This window comes from Rousettus aegyptiacus, unplaced genomic scaffold (assembly GCF_014176215.1).
Source record: "Rousettus aegyptiacus isolate mRouAeg1 unplaced genomic scaffold, mRouAeg1.p scaffold_m13_p_6, whole genome shotgun sequence".
Classification (NCBI taxonomy): Eukaryota; Metazoa; Chordata; class Mammalia; order Chiroptera; family Pteropodidae; genus Rousettus; species Rousettus aegyptiacus.
In genome coordinates this window covers 50,432,005-50,452,722 of record NW_023416309.1, presented here as the reverse complement: position 1 = coordinate 50,452,722, position 20,718 = coordinate 50,432,005, and the positions used below count along the sequence as shown (strand labels likewise).

Sequence of the window (20,718 nt, the reverse complement as noted above, 5' to 3'; positions counted from 1 at the left end):
AATTACTGTTGGGTGTTTTTTTTTTTCTTCTTACAATTATTCAGAACAATTAATAAGTACAGTAATACAATACTACACATCCAATGAAATTGCCTTAGAAAGAACATTCTCACTCTAGATACGCACATGGCACTTCCATTTTAAACTTGAACAAAGCTTCAGAAAAGTCATTCATTTCGAAACGCTCTCCTCCCCAGTCTGCGTAAAAGCAGGCACCACTATATATTTTAATTTTCCAGGAAAACAGCTTCATTAGGCGTGAAAGGTTAATCGCAGGTTTAAGTGGAGCTGGGGGAACGGTGCGAGGTCTGTCGTGAAGTGCACAGTCTGCTTCAGGAAGACTTGAATGAGAGCTGCAAACTGTTTACCCCGCTGAAATGCTTTACTACCTCATTTACTATCTGTCTTCTTTTACGGCTTGTATTTGTAGTTCTTCTAAACCTTTAATGGCTACGGTTTTATTTCACTGTAATCAGATTTAAATGGAAATACCATGCTGGGATGTTTAAATGTTTTCTCTCTGATCGTATATAGTTGCATCCTACCAATCAGCATCTTGGCTATCTTTCACATGATTAAGAAAGTGACTTTGGGAAACTTCGATGTTACAGAGACTCTATCTAGCTATTGTGCAGACTTAATTTAACATTCGGTGTGGCTACCCTTTCCCACATGCAACTAGGACTGGATGCATAATTAGAAGATACGCATTTCCGTTTTAATTTATCTGTTGGAAGGCCAGCACGACTGAAGTCATTATCAGGCAAAACTCCAAAGGTTACAGTGTTGAACAAAAATGGAAATACTTCAAGTGCTGAAAACACCGGGATGACAAATGGACGAGTCATATTTGTCTGAAAGTTTAAAGAAATATTTCCCTTCACCTACTAAAAACCGATGACAACTACAGATGTCAATGTTTCAATACAAAGGATAATTCTTTTCTGGCTATAAATTTTGATTTGGCCCTTAACACATCGAAATATTTTAAAATTTCATTTAAAGTCACACTGTGCAAGTACTCTAAAATGTAATCCTACCCACCACAGATGTCACTTCCTATAACATTGCCGAGTACTCCCTAAATTTCATATGAACTGTTCCCTCATTGGTTAGAAAGCGCTGAGTAAAGATGACCCTTACTGTTACAAGTCACTGTTTAATGCAAACCTTCACGGCTCTTAACGAATGAAGCTTTTTTAGATCTTATCGCTTCTACTTTTAATTTCATACAAGGAAATTCTATTGGTTTGTTAAAAACATTTGTTTTTTTTTAGAGCCACAAACATACAAGAATCAGCCCTTTTATCGTTGTAATGTAAATTTCCAATTGCGATCTCTTTCTAAACCAACTGGGAAAACATTTTCTAGCAATTTCTTCCTTCAATTACCAAAAATCTGATATATGATAATTCCTTATTTTACGCCTTAACCATCCTTAATTTAAATGAGGTACTTACTAAATTGGCAGTTTTGTAATAAAAGCAATATTTTATTTTCCATTAGATAGGGGCATTATAATTTAGCATTTCTAGTAGTAAAATCTCATTGGTTGCTTTACATTAAATGAGATTATATGTGAAAGTATTTTATAAAGTATTATACAAAGTTAATCATTTCCATAATAAGACAGTTACTACTACTAATAATATAGAATCATAATTAAATGTCCAGAAAAATACAAAGTCCTAAGGATCAAAAAATTGCTGGAAAAGCAAATCGCTTCATTCAGCTATTATTTCTTGAGCATCTACTACGCATATGTCAGGCACAGCTCTGGCCCCTAAGGATTTAGCAGTGAGTGAGACAGACAAGACATAAAAGATTCTGTTCTTCACGGAGCTTCTGTTGAGGTGGATCAAGTTCCTGTGTTCTTTTGACCACGCGATTGTGAGAATTAAATGTAAGGGTTGAGAAAAGTGCCTGATACTTAAGAGCTCAAAAATGTCAATCATCATCATCGAGTGAGAAGTTTGAAGTCAAAAAGGAAGCGGCAAACAAAACACTAGGAAGTCAAGATTTTGTCTCTATCTTATAGTTGCATTCATTCATTCATTCATTCATTCATAAAGTAGTAGGCCTACCACATGGAATGCCAGTTAAAGGACAAAATTTGACAGGAATATGGAGAGTATTGATTTAGAGTAACATTGTTAGTGAGGTAATAGTGTTAAGTCCTCAAGCAAGAATTATTTGGACATCTTGCATAATAAAATTAAGAACTTGCTCATAAAGGTAAAGATAACTTCCATGTGTTGCCCATTCATTAGAGAATGTGAAAATAACTGAAAGTGGTAATGGCAAAAAAGAGGAATGACAACATCACACAGAGAAAGCGTTGTTTATATTACTATCGCTTGTATTATTGGAAATACTACTAATAATTAACTTTTATCCATTTTTTTAAAGCTAAAAATTGCTTTTACATTTATTATCTAGGTTATTCCTTAAGACTATTCTGTTGAAGTGGGTCAGGAAGCTATTTTTATCCTTCCTTCACAGATGGCCACGAAGAGGCCCAGAGGAATCACATGACTACTTCAGGCTGACATGGCTGGTGGTAGTGGTGGGACCTGAACCCAGGACTCCAGGTCCCTTGACTTGCGCTCTGCTCACTTCGCAGCCGTGAGAAGGGAACCGCCACTTTGGTACAAATTATTAGCACATACGTGACTTGTAGTCAAAAGAAAAACAAAACCCAAAATTGGTAGGTCGGTTATGATCAAAGGCATTACTTAATGCTGGTGGGTAATTAGAACGAATGTATTAATCTGAAAAGCAACTAATCTTTTAACAGTCGCTGAATGCGTTCTCAGTGTCGAGCATGGCCCTCAGCACTCGGAGGCATTATTTTGTCCATCTATGCCGACAGGAGTGGATGACAACGCAGGTTACAGCTATAAACACGTACAAAGGGCGCACTGCGGGCAGCATGCCCCAAGCTCAAAGGGCAGTGCCGCACGGCGAGGGCGAGGCCGGCTAACGACCGCACAAAGGCAAACGCTATGAAGTGGGCACAAGGCGTGAGGGAAAGGAAGACAGGGGCGAGGCCTCTGCTGGGTGTGGAGGTCAGAGACTCCTCGCGGAGATGACCTCTGAGCTGGGGTCTGGAAGATGGGAGGGAGCTAGTCAGATGAACACTGGCGTGAGGAGCGTGGTGGGTTCTGGGTACCGTGAACCACAAAATCGACAGCACGAAGAGACAGGATATTTGGGAAACTCCAGGGCATCTGTTATGGGTGGAACGCAGGTGCAAATGGGAGAACAGTGAGAAGGAAGAGAGGTGGACTGGGGGGGGGGGGGCGGTCCATGAAAAAAAAACCAGATGCCAAAACAGAAAAGTGATTTTTAATCTGCAAGCCAGAGCGAGCCGTGGAATGATTTTAAGGGATGGAGAGGCATAATCGGATTTTTATTTCAAAGAGACACACACCTCTAGTGGTAGCATGGAGGTCAGACTGTTATTGAAACCAGATAAGAAAGCAGCAATCAGGACACAGAAGAGAGATAAACAGGACAGATATTTAGGAGAGATTAATATAGAAGATGAAAAAATAGGGAGGAGCCTGGAACAACTCCCAGCTTTCTGGCTGGGGCATCTGAGTGCAGACAAATGCCTTCACTAGTATAGGAAGGAGGATCGGGAAGAGCCAGCGTGTGTGGGAAGGCCGTGGTTGGTCTCTTCGGTTCCAGACGTACTGAGTTTGATGACCTGTGGGGCATCTTGGTGGAGAGTTCTAGTTGGGTACGCAGGTGTGGAGCTCAGGGATGAAGCCGAGCCCGGAGAGGTAGAGTTGGGGGTCATCTGCATGGATGCAATCTGCAGACTTTGTAATTCTGCAGGTGGGCGACACTAGCTGTTGCGATAGTTCAAGCTTGAAGTCTCAGGCTTTAACGGTTTATTTCTCACTGTATACAGTCCAAGGTGGGGATCCTGCTCGGTGTCAGAATGCCTCCGTATGTGAGTGCGTGCGTGCGTGCATGCGTGTGTGTGTGTGTGTGTGTGCGCGCGCGCGTGTGCGTGTGCGTGTGTGTGTGTATCTGTAGGGGGTGGCAGCATCTGTCCTGTGTAGCTACTCAGGAACTCAGTCTGGTGATACTTCTGCCATCTTCGACCCAGGGTTTCCATGGTTTCCTGGAGCATTGACATCTAGGTGGCAAGTGGGAGATGAGAGGGTAGAAACTGCCCTGGGCCAGAAAAGCTCATGACACTGTTCCATCGCCATCAGCAAGCACTGCTTCTCAGAAACGACTCTCACTAGGGAAGGTGGGGTGTGAATCTTGGGTGGAGAACCAGCAGTCTCTCTCTGCCTCTGGAGTAAACGAGGCCACCATGGTAGAAAGAAAAGAATAAGCCGGAAAGAAGAGCAAGAAGAGGACTGATAATGGAGGAGGGGATCCCGTGAGAAGACAAGAGCGCCCAGAAAGGGAGGCGAAAGCTAGGACTGAGATTTCCCACAGACGCTCTAAGAAGACTAGTCAGGGGCTACTTATAACCTGTGCATCCTGTTTCCGTTTGCAAGAAATAGCCCCCCAAATCCCATGACAACTGTAAGCCAGAGGACCGTGTGGTTTCTAAGCTTTTCTTGATTTGAAATTCAGAATGTCCCCTGAGAGATTTCTCTTGGAAGGAAGCTGAAGTAGGTGACTGCTAAGGTGACTCCTGGCTCTACGAACTTGGCTGTAGCTGCGTTTCCTCGGCAGGCCAGCAGCGAGGACCCGGAGGTCACTGCTGGTTTCCTCTCTCATATGCTCCACGTGGCAGCAGAGTGGGCTGCCACAAGCGACACTGTGAAGTCAGGGGACAGCTGCGTTCTAGAACTTTCTTGCTAGAAATACGCATTTAGTTTTGCTAATTAAGGACTTGCGAAGGACTGGACATACTTCTGCTGGAGTGAGACGCGCGCTGGGGATAGCAGGTGTGGTTTGTACTTACTCTCAGGTGTGGTTTCTAGGGTGCCACCACCACCTGTCCAGAAACTGGCTGTAAGTCTCATCGTATCTGAGGCTAAAGACTGGGCAGTGCGAAAGATGAGGTTGGGATTTGATCTTCTATCTAGAAATTTCTGAACAATCTAATAGATTCTTTTTAAGTTTAGTTTATAATTCTTCACATTAGAATATAATTTGCCTTTATATCTCTGCCTACCCTCCCCCGCTGTGAGCACCTTGGGAGCAGGAACTATATTTTTATTCAACTTGATATCTCAAACTTAGTCTAAGAGAGGGTCAATATATGTTACTTGGATCAGAATTAAAAGATGTATCACGATGCATTGTGCCGATCAGAAGTCTCCATGTTATTCTACCTCAGAGGTATTTGGAAATACAGGCAACTCTCTTTGTTTCCCTAGCCCTTGCACTTAGATAAAGAGAAGTTACTGGGCGGAGAGTGGGAGTAACACAGGGCAGGGGAGGGAACGCCGTAGCACCCTGTGGCTACAGTTAATCTGTCCAAGAGGTGACCCAGGGGAGATTTTCCTGCATGGTGCCACTGTGCTCCAAAAGGGCTCACACCTCTCCCTAAGGATCGAACGTGCTCATCACCCAGAGAATGACAACTATGTCAGGGAGTGTCTGGAGCAATATGTTGGGCAACATTGTCTCTAAACGGGTTTTAACATCAGTGAGTGTGTGTGTGTGTGACGTGGATGAGAAATTGAAACAGCTGCTACACTTGCTTGGCATCAAAGCATCAGCAATTCCGCTCTCCCTGGATGTCTCCGGAGAGACTTTAAGGATTTTAAAACAAGTTTGGAAGTCCCGCCATAAGTTTCTCTCAGTTCCTGAATGAACCACTTCCCAAAAGGAAAAATCAGTTCACCTCTCGCGTTCTGATCATTCTCTGAAGATTTATGCAAAGTCAGAGCCAAAATAAAAGCATAAGTAACTTTCTTTTTTCGGCTCAGCTAAGAAACTAGATTACAATTTTAAATTGGGTTAAAATAGTGTTGGGTTGTGATATGAATCACTGGTTTCCATAGTATTAAATTAGAGTACTTGAGAGTACAGGAGACAGATACAAAGCTTATAATATCATATAACCCTGATATACCATATTGAATATTAAAAGACAAGCTGTCAAGGAAAAAAATAATTTTAGCATTGTCCCCCATGTTCACAGCAATCGATACTTAAGAAAAAATATCAACATTAAAATAAATTGAAAATATATGACTACCTCTGCAGTGAAAATATTATTTTAACAAACTCAATCATAAAACAAATTTATGCCTTTTATAAAAAATGCTCAGATCATAGAAAAAAAAAACAGATAAAATGATGCAATTCCTCACTTCTAGCCATTTAGATAAAATGGAAGAAACAAATGCTATACAGAATCATGATTTTTTCCCATTAATATTATTATAAATTGCTTAGACCTTACCAAAAGTTATTACAGATAACTTAATGGCCAAAGGCATTTTAACAAAAACAGATGTGTCTGTAGCCAAATTGATGTTTGATAAATCTTTGCTGAAGGAAAAGGCTGTAGAGTTAGACAATGTATTTCTCAAAACAGACTTCAAACCATTCCTCCGACGTTTGCTAAGTGATCCAGGACCCCAGATAGCACACATTCTCTCCAGTAATTCAAAACAGGGACTTTTAAGAAGTAGTTTGTTTAAATGACCTCCTTTAATCTAACAGAGGATAGCCATAAAAGAAGTTGTCATTCTCTAAAGCAATTCTGAGAATCTGACTGAGCATGCCCATAAATGCTAACCCTTCTGAGTGAAAATATTATTTTACCCCGCTTTGCTTTTGGGAACAATCAAAGTGGTCTCTGAGCTACTATAAATTGAGAAGTGTTACAAAGAGTCAGCTCTGGTGGGAACCTTTTAAACTCTACAGGCAGGTAAATCATACAGGGAGCAGACTTGAGAGATCTGGAGTTTTCTGATGTCATACTCAGGGCATAAACACTGTCCTGCATACATTCCAAGTTATCTCCAGACACAAAGAGAGTTTTCACCCCTCGGTTCCACAATCCCAAACTACACTTTCCTAAGTGATTTGCCAAGTGTATTTGTAAAGGGGACATCCTGCTAACCATGGGTCCTTCATAGGCAATAAAATGGGTTGAGAGACGGATGGAGCTAGAAATTCTTATTAGCACATGTCGTTATGGAAGGCCAACTGGAGAGAAAATCAGAATGTCATTTGTGGAGAGAGATGGAAGGCTCTGCCCTCTTTATTAGGCATATCCACTTTGGATGTTATCTACCTACTCTCAGTAAGTGCCTTAGCTGGCAGGAAGATGAAAAAACTTGCTTTCAGGTCAATAAAGGAAATCTCTTATGATCAATGGTTGATTAGAGCAGGATCTTCTGAACAGTGGGCTCTGGACTGCATTCTGTAAAGGGTTTTTAAATTAGTCTTACTCTGAGGTCTGGGCAAGGGGCCAGTTTGCTACCCAGCTGCCACTGACATTCAGCCCAATGGCTGATGAGTTCCCATAATTAGAGGAAAAGTTTTTTTTTTTTTTAAATAAAGACACATATTTTAGAGGCATTATGTAAAACAAAGTAGAGAAGTACAGCAGAAGTATAGTACTATCAGGTTAAAAAATATATATATATGTATATATATATTTATATATTTCATCAGATTTGGTTTCATATTCTTACTCCAAACTCTCACTTATTAAAGTTGGAGAAAATGCAGATTATAATTTTTATTTGCAAATGTATTTATGATTCACCCTAAAACCATATAAAGGGGGATGTTGAAAGGAGAAACTACAATGGCTTATTTATAATTGACTAAGTACATCTAGTTCCCCAGCTTTTTTTGGTATAAGACTACCTTTCTTGAAAGCATTTTGACAAACTGGGATTGTGATCATCAGAACAAAAGTAAGTTCCTCTTTTCCATAACTGCAGATCTTAATTAATTATATTTTGTTCCCATTTCACTTTGTGTTTATGTCTTTGGTCAAGTACTAATGGAGAAGAGCATAGAGAAATGAAAATACTGATCTTGAGCCAATGAACCATAATGCCGAAGGGCACCCATTTTTTTTTTTTTTTTTTTTTTTAGAGAGCTGGAACAATCTGCAAGGATGGAAGGTCAGTGGACAAAAACAACAGAACCCAATATGCTTAACTAGATGCCTCTCGTCTATCAGCATCACTCTCTGTCGTGTATTTACAGAACTCTTTACAGCAGATTATAAATGATGTTCTCTAAAAAATATGCCAGGTGAGCTGCAGGAGACGACATGGCTGTCTTTGTAAGAACCACCTGTACGGCCTGAACCAAAAGCTAAACTAATTAGATCTAAACTTTAATTTTAATTCAAATAAAAGCAACAATTAAATTGTAGGTGGCTGAACTGCCTGGTTGTTTGACTGAAACGTTCGAATCAGTATCTAGTTACGGTGCCCTTTGTGGTATAACTAGATCATGTTCTAAAGTTTACGATCCGACATGAAGAGGTGTCACGCACTCCAATTCTGAGCACGGCCTTTGTTTAGATGTGTAATTAAACACGGCAGAAGCAACTTAGAGATGGCTAATCAATCTCTAGAATTACTGGGGAATGCAACAGATTATTTAGTAATTTTAACAAGTTTGGAAAAAGGAGAGTTGGGAAGAAGAAACTAGGGTATGTGATGCCACATGAAGATGATTTTAAATTACGGAGAGCTGACATTAAAATGTGATTGGGACGCAGCTAATCGGCCATAGCCAAATCCTCTGAGTCCAGGTACATGAGACAGTATTTCCTAAACTTCCTGAAGTGACTAATATTTTAATATGCAAGAATCTATACCACATTCTATGAAAAGATTTTAGGAACCACCAAACTTCAAAAGGGGCTTCTCTCACAGGTTATTTAACCTTTCTCAAACATTTATATTGAATTGATATTTGAAAAGAAAGGTGAACCGAAAAGAGAAAAATACGTATTTTTTTTGATATATACAAGCCATCTGTTCGACTTCCCATCTTTAACATATTGACATGTGTTTTGTTCTAGTATCACTCAAAATTAGCTTTACGATAAAAGTTCATATTAATTATCCCATAACGTAGTCTAATCACTGCTGACATTTTGAAAGAAGACGTTAAGGAAGCCAAGATACAAACTAAAATGTGAGTGAAAAAATATTACATATGTCCTTAAGAGAAAGCCAGTCATGCTTCTGCATGAGTTCCTTTTCTCTTAAAGCAAAACTCAACCATGAGGAGCTGCGAGAGGCAGGGCAGTCTCCTTGACCTACTCAAGCATGGGCTCCTTCGTCCTTGGCATGTCTCTGGTTCTCAGATGATGAGCCAAAAAGCTTTTGGATGTATTTCAGTTTTAATTTCATTGTTTTATTGATTTTTTATGACTTTTAGTATGACATAAAAATAAGATGGGATATGTCAAAGATTTATACTTTAGATTTCTCAATTTAAATGATTAGCCTTTAGAATTAAGAGAGCGTTAAATCTAACCTGGTGCTACCTTTTAAATTTAATAAACATTGCAAATATTAATATTAAGACATCAGGTACTTTTCTTATACAAAAAAATTCTAAATCTCAGTAGGAAATATATGTATTCAAACTTATTTTCCATAGTTTTCCTCCTTGAAAATGTGAGCACAATTAACTACTATCATTTGTTTATTAGTCAGCATAAAAAGTTGAAATTTCTCCTTGTTGAACTGAGTGAAAACCAAGCACAAATGCAATTAAGATGCAAAAAGCAAAAGAAAATACTGATTTTGATTCTTTCAGGGTAAGTCTTCTACAAAATGGGGTTTGGGGTTTGCAGATAGTTATGTTCAAGAACACAGGATCCAGTGAGTTTGCAAATGACTGTTTTTCACAATCCCATTGAAGTGAACTGAGATAATCTTAAAAGAATGAGAGAATCTCGCTAAAAGGATGCATTTCTAAAGTCCTTCTCAAAATCTCGTCTGACTAATAAAGATACTTTCCACACACGTAAACACGTACATGCATACATCTACGCAGGGAGTATTAGACTTGAGTATGAACAACCAACGAGTTACAAAGTATTCTATTAAAATTTACTGGTACTCTTTGTGTAGTCAACACGAATTCAAGCAAAATACCTCCTTGTTTAAATACTTTTCTTCTGGTTTTGATGAGAAGATTTAAAAAAAAAAAAAAAAGGCACGACAGTCATCATCAAAAACTGAATCTGGGGCCCTTGATTTGAGATAATTAACAAACCAATAGAGAATTCTCCTTCTTGGAGACACACAGGACCTGACACTTACTAAGGAATTCTTCAGGTTTCATACAAGGCAATTAATACAGGCTTCACTTTAGAAAAATTACACTTTAATGACTTTCTGTTCAAGTTATATGAATTTTATGTAAGGAAAAGCTTATGAAGTCTAAGATTTTCTTTCCACCCATGTTATTATAATTTGTATCTGAATATAGTTCCTTTCATTAACATTAAATCAGTTAGCTCTAATTTTTAAAAAAGGACCACTAAGTTTTATACCACAATAGTTCGCACAGCTTTAATGTACATTAATGAAAAAAACAATAAATTAATTTGCTATTTGGAAAGAATTCGACAAATGCATTAATCATGAAGAAACTAAATCCAGTTTTCTTTACTCTTTCTCACAAAGATAGATATAAGAAACTACTGATTTAACATTCTTTAAACGAGATGAGATATAATGATAATAATGAGGATATTCTTAGAACCAGAGAATTTTGGAGCTGGAAGGAATCTGAGAAATTCTCTGCTTTAACAAATGGGGGGACGAACAATTCCGTCTCCCAAACTGTCCATGGAGCAGACTAGTGGAGAATAATTTATTTCATTTTCTCCACAGGAAACCACCACAAAGGTTAGAATTATCCTAGGGCTGACTAATTGGCTTTTAAATGACTTGGTCCCTCCTGAATCACTTCTTGTCCCCAAGGTTTTGATGCCACTTCTCATCCCCAAGGCTCTGAGAGTACAGTCTGAGTTCAGGGAGGATGCCGAAGCACAACAGGAAACATTTATCGCAGAATTTAGATTAAAAAAAAAAAAATAGCATGAAAACAGCACTAAAAATGTTTTCAGCACCTACGCTGTGGATTGATTCTTTTGACAAGTCAATGAAATGTTGTCAAATACATTTACAAGTTTGTTTCACTGTGAAAAGGCTTAGATAAAAAAAAAAAAAACAAAAGCGATATAGTGTACTGTAAGTATTTCTCTAATTTTGCTGTTTGTCTTTTTACTTTGTTTTAGTTTTTTTCCCTTAGCATCGAACTTTTGCTTCGGGATGTCGTTCAAGTCACAGATCGTCTTTACGATTCCTGTGTCACGTGACTCCTCTGTGCTTCTCAGAAAGGCCTTCCTGCTTGCCGTATCAGGAATTCCCATTGTTGTCTTCTATTGTTTTATTTTGTAATTTTTGTATTATTAAGAAAATGCAAAAGAAGTTATTTAAAACAATAGTAATTATGATATTTTTAGCAAATATTCAAACGCTTTTGAATGTTATTCTAATTTTTGAACCATTACACATACTCTATGCATGTATATGTGTTATGTAGTATATAGAATGTGTCTGCAGTGGATATACTATACACATATTAATTACTGGGTTACATGAAGATGCTGATGTGGTAATTTAAATTATGGGACCACTTCATTAGAGCCACTTCACCATCATTAGAAACATTTTAGTCCTTGAGTAAAGGCTCTGGTCAAGAAAATAGTGTAAGTACATACAGAATGATGTTAACAAAATATCAGAAAGCTTTTTGTGATTCAAGAATCATGAAAATGATTCATATCCTCCCTTTACTCTGGGGTAAAGAATTACAATATCTTAAGAACGCAAAAAAAATAATCCGTGTGCCTACTTACTACACATGGGTAATATTTTCCTCGTGCTAAAAATTCAAAACTACTTTTACTTCATTTGACCTTTGTTTCTGTAGAAATAAATTTAATTTATTCCCTTAACTTACAACTCTTTCCTCTATATGTTATTCTTTATATGAAAGAGCTTGCCTAGTGTTTAAATTTTAAAACTGGCACTTATACTACCACATATGCGAGCCTGAAAATGGTATTTTTTGCTAGAGATAATCCTTATTGACTTTTGAGAAAGAATATTATCCTGATTATTCATTTATATATGGAAAAAAGAGCATGCTATCTTATTAAGTATACATAATATTGATGGGCTATTTATCTTCAGAAAATTTTATGTTAAGTTTTAGCTCAACAGTTAAAGACAAATCATTCTTCATTGTGTTCTCTTTGGTAAAACATACAAATTCCGGTTGACACACTGTAGCTGTCTGTCACGGGGATGGGACGCAGGGCAGAGAGAATGCAGTTAGCACTAACGTCACGGCTAGGTGGAGAGCCAGAGGAGAGAAAGAGCAATTAGGGGGATTGTTTTATAAGCTATGTGATGTCTAACCAATGTGCTATATATTTGAAACTAATAATAAAGTAAATAAATAAAAATAAAAATATGTTTCCAAACTCAGGCAGTGCCAAACACCTTAGGTACAGCCACAGAATTTTTCACTTCGAGTAAACCTTAGTGACAGAATATTCGGGAAATGGAGGGGGGGACTGGGTTCAGAAAAGTTACAGGTCCTGGTCCAGCACCATCTCGACCTACAGCCTTGGGTAATGAGGCTGACAGCAGCCTCGATCAGCTGAGCAAAACCTTCTCCTTACTACTAGGTGACTCAAAGTCAGTGTGGCAGGAAAGCCCACATAAGTGCTGAAGAAACAATTTTACTCTTAGGTTTGAAACACAGGAATTTCTGGTTAACCCTGAATCACCCACCATATTCAGTTAATCTTTTTCATTTCACAATATTTGAAAATATACAGTTATAAAAATGTTATTAAATTTAGGATCATTCCATTTCCAAATGGGAAGACTCACCAATACTTTAAAAGTGAGGCCACTTTTGAGAAAATCAACTACTGTATAAAAGTGAAGTTTATTCATATTATATTTCTTCTGGTATTGATACTAGGTGCATTTATGTGGAACCTACTACCTGATGTTCTCAACACCTGAGAAATCCCCTTAAGAATCAAACCTGAACAATAAAAAATAGCTGTAGCTAAAGGACAATGTGGGATGTATTATAACACAGCAATACAGTAAAACCTGGAAACACAGAGAAGGATGTAGAAAAGAACAGAAGAGCCTGAAATTAAAAGATGTAAGTTGAGCCTCTTACCTCCTTTAAAAAAAAGTTGTAGCTTATAGTTTTCTTTTTTTATCTTTTAATACGTATTAGTTCATATGTAAACTTTGGAGACAAAAAAAAATACTGCATAGCTTCAATCTACGCCCATCTTCTTTAGACTCGATGTAATTATTTTTCTTGTTCTTTTTGTCACTTAGTCCTCTGCTGCCTCTTTTTAAATCACCCCCTTTAGCTCCTGGCTTCCTTTGCTTAAAAAGCAGGTGATGTGATGGCTGGTATTTGACATTCTTGATTAAATAATGGCATTATCTAAACCGTCTTCTAGTCTTCATGGACCTCCTTTTGTCAAACTACAAAAATGTCTACTAAAATTTCTCTAATGCGGTTTTATTCTGAGAGCAACTTAGACTGTCACATCATCATTTGATGTCATGGAACTAGAGGAAATTTCAGATGGTTTCAATAACCATTTCTGTTATTGTGCTATTCTTAACTTCTCATTTTGGTTCGCAGATAATTTATATTTAAATATCTTTTATATATGCATCAGTTGCAGAAAGAAGTACTGATATTTTGGTAATTCTTAACATCTTCATTTTTCTCTTAAAACTTTTTTTGTGTGCAATTTTAGCACCAATGTCTATAAAGGAATGGGTTTTGTGATTTTCTTTTGTGGATACTGACTAGAAGAGTTCCCTCTTTTATCAATGTTTCGAAACATCTAAGGTTATGAAGATGTTATTTTTCTAAAAAACACAATGGAAATGAATCCAGATTTCGGTTAATAATGTGAGGTCACTTTAAGGGAAAGCTTAAATTTCAGAAAATTTGGGGCTGCTCTGCCCTTCTGAGAATTCTCCTTAGGGTTTTCTAGCAAATGAATCGCTCGCTGGATCAGGCTAGCTGGGTTCTTGTGCCCGCAGACTCTGGGTGGCTGTAACAGAGATAAACAACCAGATTACTCCCCAGCAGGCGCAAGCTGAGTATCTCAGAATTACAGTTTTAATGTTACTCCCTCTTGCCCCAAACCTTGCTTTTGACATTTTTGCTTTGCAGGTGCTTGTGATAACTTTGGCTTTGGCTAGCTTGAGTTCCAGGAGTTAGCAGCGAAGATGACTGCGGTGAGGCCGGAACACAACTCCACATGGAAGTTAGAGTCAGCACGAGGTCATGTCCACTGTGAGCACCGAGGAGAGAGCAGAAGACGGCATGCGCCAAGCGCACCAGCTCTCGACATTTACAGCCCAAAATCATCATCTTCTCATGGAGGGGAGGGACGTGGAGGGTGGGTCTACGGTGACTATGGGAGAAGTATAGGTCTTAAATCATTGTCTTTATTGCAGCTTTCGTATAACCTTTTGTATGGCATGGGTCACAGTTACAGTCTGCATCAGAAATACAATTGGAAATGCCATTCTGTATTTTAAAAACCGGAGATCCCTTGGCTTGCTAATAATTTTAATGTGCTACTTTCCAGTTCACCACTGACTGAAACTGTATTACTTTATTCTTAAGCTAAATGATACCTTATATCTCGTCGAATTTCTCTTGTTATTTTTAAGCAGAACTGTTATTAAGTTTCAGAATCAAGCTGGCATCTGACCTAGCACACCTGGGAAGAATAAGCACACTGATTTGCCCATTACAGAATGAATCAAAAGCCGTCCTATGACTTACCACGACGTGTGTCATTATTACACCCATAATGGGCCAGGCACTATGCTGAACACTTTAAAACATTAACTCTAACTCTTCCAAAAATCTGCAAGGTCGCTATTATTACCTTGTCTTACGGATGACAAAACTTAACCCTCAAACAGGTAAAAAGTTACTAAATCACAGCAAATGGCAGAAACAGGATTTCAATTTGGACCTGTCCCTCTATACGGCCTCTCAACACGTCTGCAATGATCGAGAACAGTGGCACTCAACGTTATGAGACCCAACGCCCTCCTTTAAAACATATTTTACAATGCTCTTTATTACCTGAAAAACATTCACAAAATATATAAAATATTTTCCACTAAAGCAATGTAGTTCTCTAAAATGCAGAATAAATGGAAAGCAACTTGAACTAACATGTTATTTCAATATGTAATGGTTGTATATGGCTGTGTCAGAAGTAGTCAGATACTATTTGTAGAATCACCAAGATTCTTTTGGGTATAAATGCAGATTAATAAGGCGTCTTATCAGAGACTCAGTATACGGGGGCACTGTTGCCACCGAAGTGGTTTTGAAAGGTTCTAAGCAAAAAGAAGAGGAAAAAAGTTTGAGTGTCTGTCAACTTATACAGTGGTTCTATTTCTGGAAAATTTAGTATGTAGTAAAACTATACAAAATTGAGTTTAATGCAAAACAGAAGATCTAAGGTCATGATGTTGAACAGTTTTTGTTTTTATTTTCACCTTCAGGAAAGTCCAGATGTGATGATTCCATATCGTGTGGGTTGTTCCGTGTCCCACAGGGCATCTAGGGTCCCTGTGTCCCCACTGGCCCCAAACATCATTCAAACCCAAAATGTCTGCAAATTTCTGAAAAAATTTTAGGGGGCAGTATTGCGTCCCCCCCCCCCCCCAGCTAAGATGTGAGTGAAAGATAGTAGGCTTGTTCTCCCTTTTTGAAGATGATTGAAAAATGAGGAATGCTCATCTAATTCTTTGTACGGCTTTTTTACTTCAGCACAGCACATTACTCTGTTAAGTCACTGTATTGATATTATAACAAATTACACCCAAACTCAGATGCCTAAAATAACAAGCACTTATGAATCTCTCAGTTTCTGTGGATCAAAATTTGGAGGCAGCTTAGCCGAGTGGTTCTGGCTCAGCGTCTTTCACGAGGTTGCAACTGAGATGTTGGCCATGGGTACAGTCCTCTGAAAGCTTGATTGGGACTTGGGGGCCCACTTCAAAGTTCACTCACATGGCCATTGGTGGGAGGCCTCCTTCCTCACCATACAAACTTCTCCATAATGAGTGTCTTCATGTCTTGGCACCTGGCTTTTCCCAGAGCAAGTGATCCAAGGGAGAGAATGAGGAGACGCTGAAGAGCCTTTTATAACTCAACATCTACAGTTGTGCGCTGTAACTTCTGCTTAGTTCTATTTGTTAGAAGCAAGTTGCTAAGTCTAGCCTACATTCAAGGGGAGGCGAATCAGGCCCCGCTTTTGAAGGGAGGAGTATCAAACTTGTGGGTATATTTGAAAAATGACCAAGTGGAATATGAAAGATCTACAGAATTAACATGGCTCCCACAGAGCTAATATTCTAACATGGGCGTGGAGTGATTGATGGGACACCGTGTGATAGAGATGGCTCTTAATGGGTCTAGGTTTTGGGATAAGTTAGGAAGGACAAGATTGGAATGAGATGAGAAGAGAAAACTGGCAGAAAACGAGCAAGTGAGTAGACTCTTAAGGCAACTGTTCATTTCATTTTATACGGCATCTAAAGTTCTATAGCTATCTATCCCAAGACCTCTAATACCTGCATCATCATTTTACATAAAGAAACACAGATAAAATTCACTGTGATTCCTAAACGTTTGAACTTTTTGCTAATATCCTTAGCAGGAAATAATTAGACATGTGGAAAGCTTCCAATATGCCTTCTGTACCTATCACTGGAGAACTTCGAGCTGAGATCATAATGAGGAGAGCTGTGTTAGATAACGTTCTCCATTCTGCTACACATCCTCCAGGCTGAATGAACCCATCATTTTTTTATCAAGTATGTTCTATTTAGCATTTCAGCCAGCTTTCCGATTTAGCTAACTTTCAGGTTTTCTGGTTTACTATTTACTTATGCTTCTAAGTAGAAGTTGAACATCTCATTTGCATACACACAATCTGTTGACCCCTTATCTTTTGAGGATCAGGTTCAAAACCTCAGGGCGATGCTCAATGCCAGCTGGAAAGGTGGGCCTGGGTGGGAGGGTCCCCTCTTCCCATAAGGTCATTTCCATGAAGTGTTAAGGCTGAGTAAAGGCCATTCATTTTAACCATTTACGGTAAAGTTCTCATGTTTGCTAATTACCTGGAAATATTTAATACACTCATGATGTGGAAGAATTCACTGCTTCTGAGTGACGATCATTGGTGTGAAACACTTCAGGAGCATGCTTCCTCTACCTAGATTTTGTTTATCTTTCTCTCAAGACTCAGCCTGAGACCTAACTCATCCAGCAAGCTCTTCTGATTACCACAGACATCCCGAAATGTTCTCTCTTGAACTTCATCAGCACCTGAAGCCAGTACTACATAATTCACTTCCTAGTGGTTTTATTGTCTACTGTTGTTTTATCAGCTAAAATTGGAGAGGATGTTCAAATTCCTAACCCTACTATACTTCTGGGGAAATATTCTTTGGTTAATTTTTAAAATTCTAATTTTTTTTCCCTAAAATTTACTGATATAATGGCCTTAAAATTATTTGAACTTTTCCTGAGAATTTCTTAACCCTATATTCTACAAGGAATGTAGCTAATATTACTTGTTGATCCAAATAACTACTTAGAAGGCAAGGAGAAGATACTAGAAAAGACACTTCTTTGAGCTAGGACACATGTCACTCAAACCTCAGATTCTTTATTTTATTGCAAGGCAAGAAACATTTTAAAAATGACTTTTAAATGATAGTATTCTTTATCTATGGGACCTGTTATTTATTACTAACAATTATTAGAAATAGGATTTCACATAAGAAAGTCAATCAACCGAAGAATACTTGTTTGGAATAATTATAACAGCACTGATTTTTGTTGCCTCCACTTATTTCGTTGTTACTTGTTTACGTGGAGAATACCAGTTACATAAGCACCGTGCTGACCTGAACTACTAATAATCAAGCCCTGCAGAAAATTTTCATTCAAGCATTATAATGAACAAAATGCCATAACTATTTGGTGAGCTATTTCACAAGGTTTTTGTTCTTTATAAAATGGCATTTGAGAAAAGACAAGTGGTTTTTTTTTTTCTTTAAAATATTAATCACGTATGGACTTTTTATTCCATGGAAAGTCTAAAATACATTTAAATAACCCTTCTCATTGAAAACAAAACAAAATCAATGACAAACAGAAAACCACTATAAACTGAGCATGTTTTTTGCATACTTTATCATCTCTAGTCCACATGATGTCTCTAGAAGGTAGAAATTATGGCACCATCTTACAGAGGAAATAATTTAGAATCCCAGAGATGGCTCAAGGCCTCAGATTTAGCTATTAGGCTTGAAGGCAGAATTAGAACTCATCCTAAAGGTCCTACAATAATCCCTTTACCATGTTGTAAGAAGACAGCATCCGTAGCGCCATCACGCATGGGGTAAACGGCAGGACCTGCATGCTATAAATGGTAGCCCTCTTCATTTGTGCTGCAAAAGTGACAACTTTGGACTCCATCTGTGCGCCACGCCTAGAGACCTACTGATGGAGACTAATCTTGAGCCTGGTCCTACAAACCATTTTAAATACCGAGACAAAAGGAAAAGTCAGGGTATCTCGAAGTGTGACAGAAATAACTTCCTCTGCACCAGAGAAAGAGCTCCCAGCAAAAAAGAATACCCTGAGCTGCCAGGGCTGCCACTGGTCCAGCATCAAGAGGTCCCTCGAAGACACGGAACGGCTCGGGAGCAGGGTGTCTGACAGTCCATGCCATCTGGGTCCCTCCCCGCACAGAAGTTTTCAAATAAGACCTCGTGAATGCTAACGTGCATGGAATCGCGGAATGGGAATCAGTAGAAAAACAGATTTGCTTTACAGAAACTTAACCACGTAGCCAAGTGCGATAACACACAGTCCATAAGGTGAGGGACGGCTGAGACCATGAGACTGCGTTCACTGTCTGCCCAAGTTCAGTTGCTTTAAACGCTACATGTACAACCATTTCCCTCTTTGCACTATGCTGGTGTATGACTGACGGGCCGAGACTATTTCGAAAAAATAAAAGAAAGGTCTCTGAGAGCTGCGGCTTTGTCGACTTAACTTGCTGCGTGGAACACTGGTCAGAGCCCAATAGGCATTCTAGGAATTTATAATGTTATTTGGGGTTGGTAATTATAATTAGGGTATAGCTGAAATCTGAAACAATTCAGCAGTAAAATTGAGATTAAAATGTGAGGTCGTTGCCTCCTAGCAGTTACAATCAAACTACTGGTGCATGAGTATGACACAGATTTTAGAAAAGAAGACTGCCCTTTAAAATGGTCCATTCAAACTGGAAAGCCTTCTGGACAAATGAGTGAGAACAAGCTGACTCACTAATGTGCCTGCAAACACTTTAAAACTGTATTTTAAATGATGCTCTGCTTTGAACAGATAATTGGCTCAATTCTTCCCTTTCTCTGTGTCTGTAACTCCCATTGAAATCAATGAGAAATGCATATTCAAAAGGACAGGAGAGCAAAGTTGCAGGTTGAATTAATGGGATAAAGAACTGCAGGTCTCTTAAAGCTCATGCAATTAAATTGTGGCCTCACGCATTTCTCTAGGGTCACCAGCAATTTGCTGGCCTAGGAAAGCCAGCTGACTCCGTTTTCAGAGGTGTCACAATCTGTAGAATGCGTTTTCTTCGACATCAACACCTGATCCTTCTCGGCTCAAAATCTACCTCACTCTAATCTGTTTAGGACCTGATACCTTGGAGTCTGGGATTACATTCATGTGCCCTCATCACCGGCTAAGATCAGCAATCGATCGAAAGGAAAAATCTCCATTTAAAAGTGATGCAAACCAAGTACAGATGACTATCTTGTTTTTCTATAAAAATATTTGCCTGCATCATTAATATACGTTAATTATGTGTAAATTATGAATGCCCCAGCTGGCAAGAACTTTGTCTTATTTATTATTATATCTTTAGCATTTGACCTGGTTGTGACTGTTAAATGTTTTTCATCATCAAAACACTTACAGACATATTTAATTCGATATTCGTTATACCACAAGAACCATATTTGCCTTTAAACACTGCAAATGTATACAACTCAGCATTTGCATTTAAACATTTCTCCATGGAAGAGAAAGAAGGTATTTAGTAACCGCCTACTAATACTAGTTTTCTCGACAAATATTTTTTTCCCACGAATTCTCGCAGCAGTGCGGTGGGATGGAGTATATTCATTTTCGTGTTACTGATACAGAAAGGGAGGCTTCGAGGAATTAAACAGCTTCCCCAAGGACACAGAAAGAGGAAGTGGCAGGACTGAGAGCTGACAGCTCCTCTGACTGCAGAGCTCAGACTTATCTCCCTTCGTCTCATTGCTCGCTCTTTGAAAAAGAAGGAAAGGGAACACATTTAAAAATGGAATGGGTCTCTACCAGTCAACAGTAAGAACGGGTGATGCTCACGTGGCCATCAGTGTACCAAGAGAAGGACTAAGTAGGTGTACAGATAAGGTGAAGTGGCATAAAATGACAAGAAGGGGAAGGCGGGGGACCGGCTTTCTGACAGAAACCCATGACGCAGAAACCGAAGGCCGTGCCCTCGCCTGCTAGCTCGCCGACGCCAGGACCAGTCTAGCTGGGTACATATGTGACTCAGTTTTCCAT

General features: G+C 38.8%; 1 protein-coding gene across 6 annotated transcripts in view; it reads right to left on the bottom strand.

Annotated features, from left to right (window-relative positions):
• Window positions 1–20,718, bottom strand: part of ATRNL1 (attractin like 1) — a 535,879-nt gene that overhangs the window by 7,929 nt on the left and 507,232 nt on the right. For 2 of the 6 annotated variants that reach the window (XR_004951254.1, XM_036222144.1), the window contains one exon: window positions 13,943–14,101. The exons of the other annotated variants lie outside the window; for them this stretch is intronic. Coding sequence is in view for 1 of the 2 variants with exons in the window: in XM_036222144.1 (XP_036078037.1) it covers window positions 14,067–14,101 (35 nt within the window). In the remaining variant the exon portion in view is untranslated. Of the gene's footprint in view, window positions 1–13,942; window positions 14,102–20,718 lie in introns of those variants that run through there. 6 annotated transcript variants of the gene reach the window in all.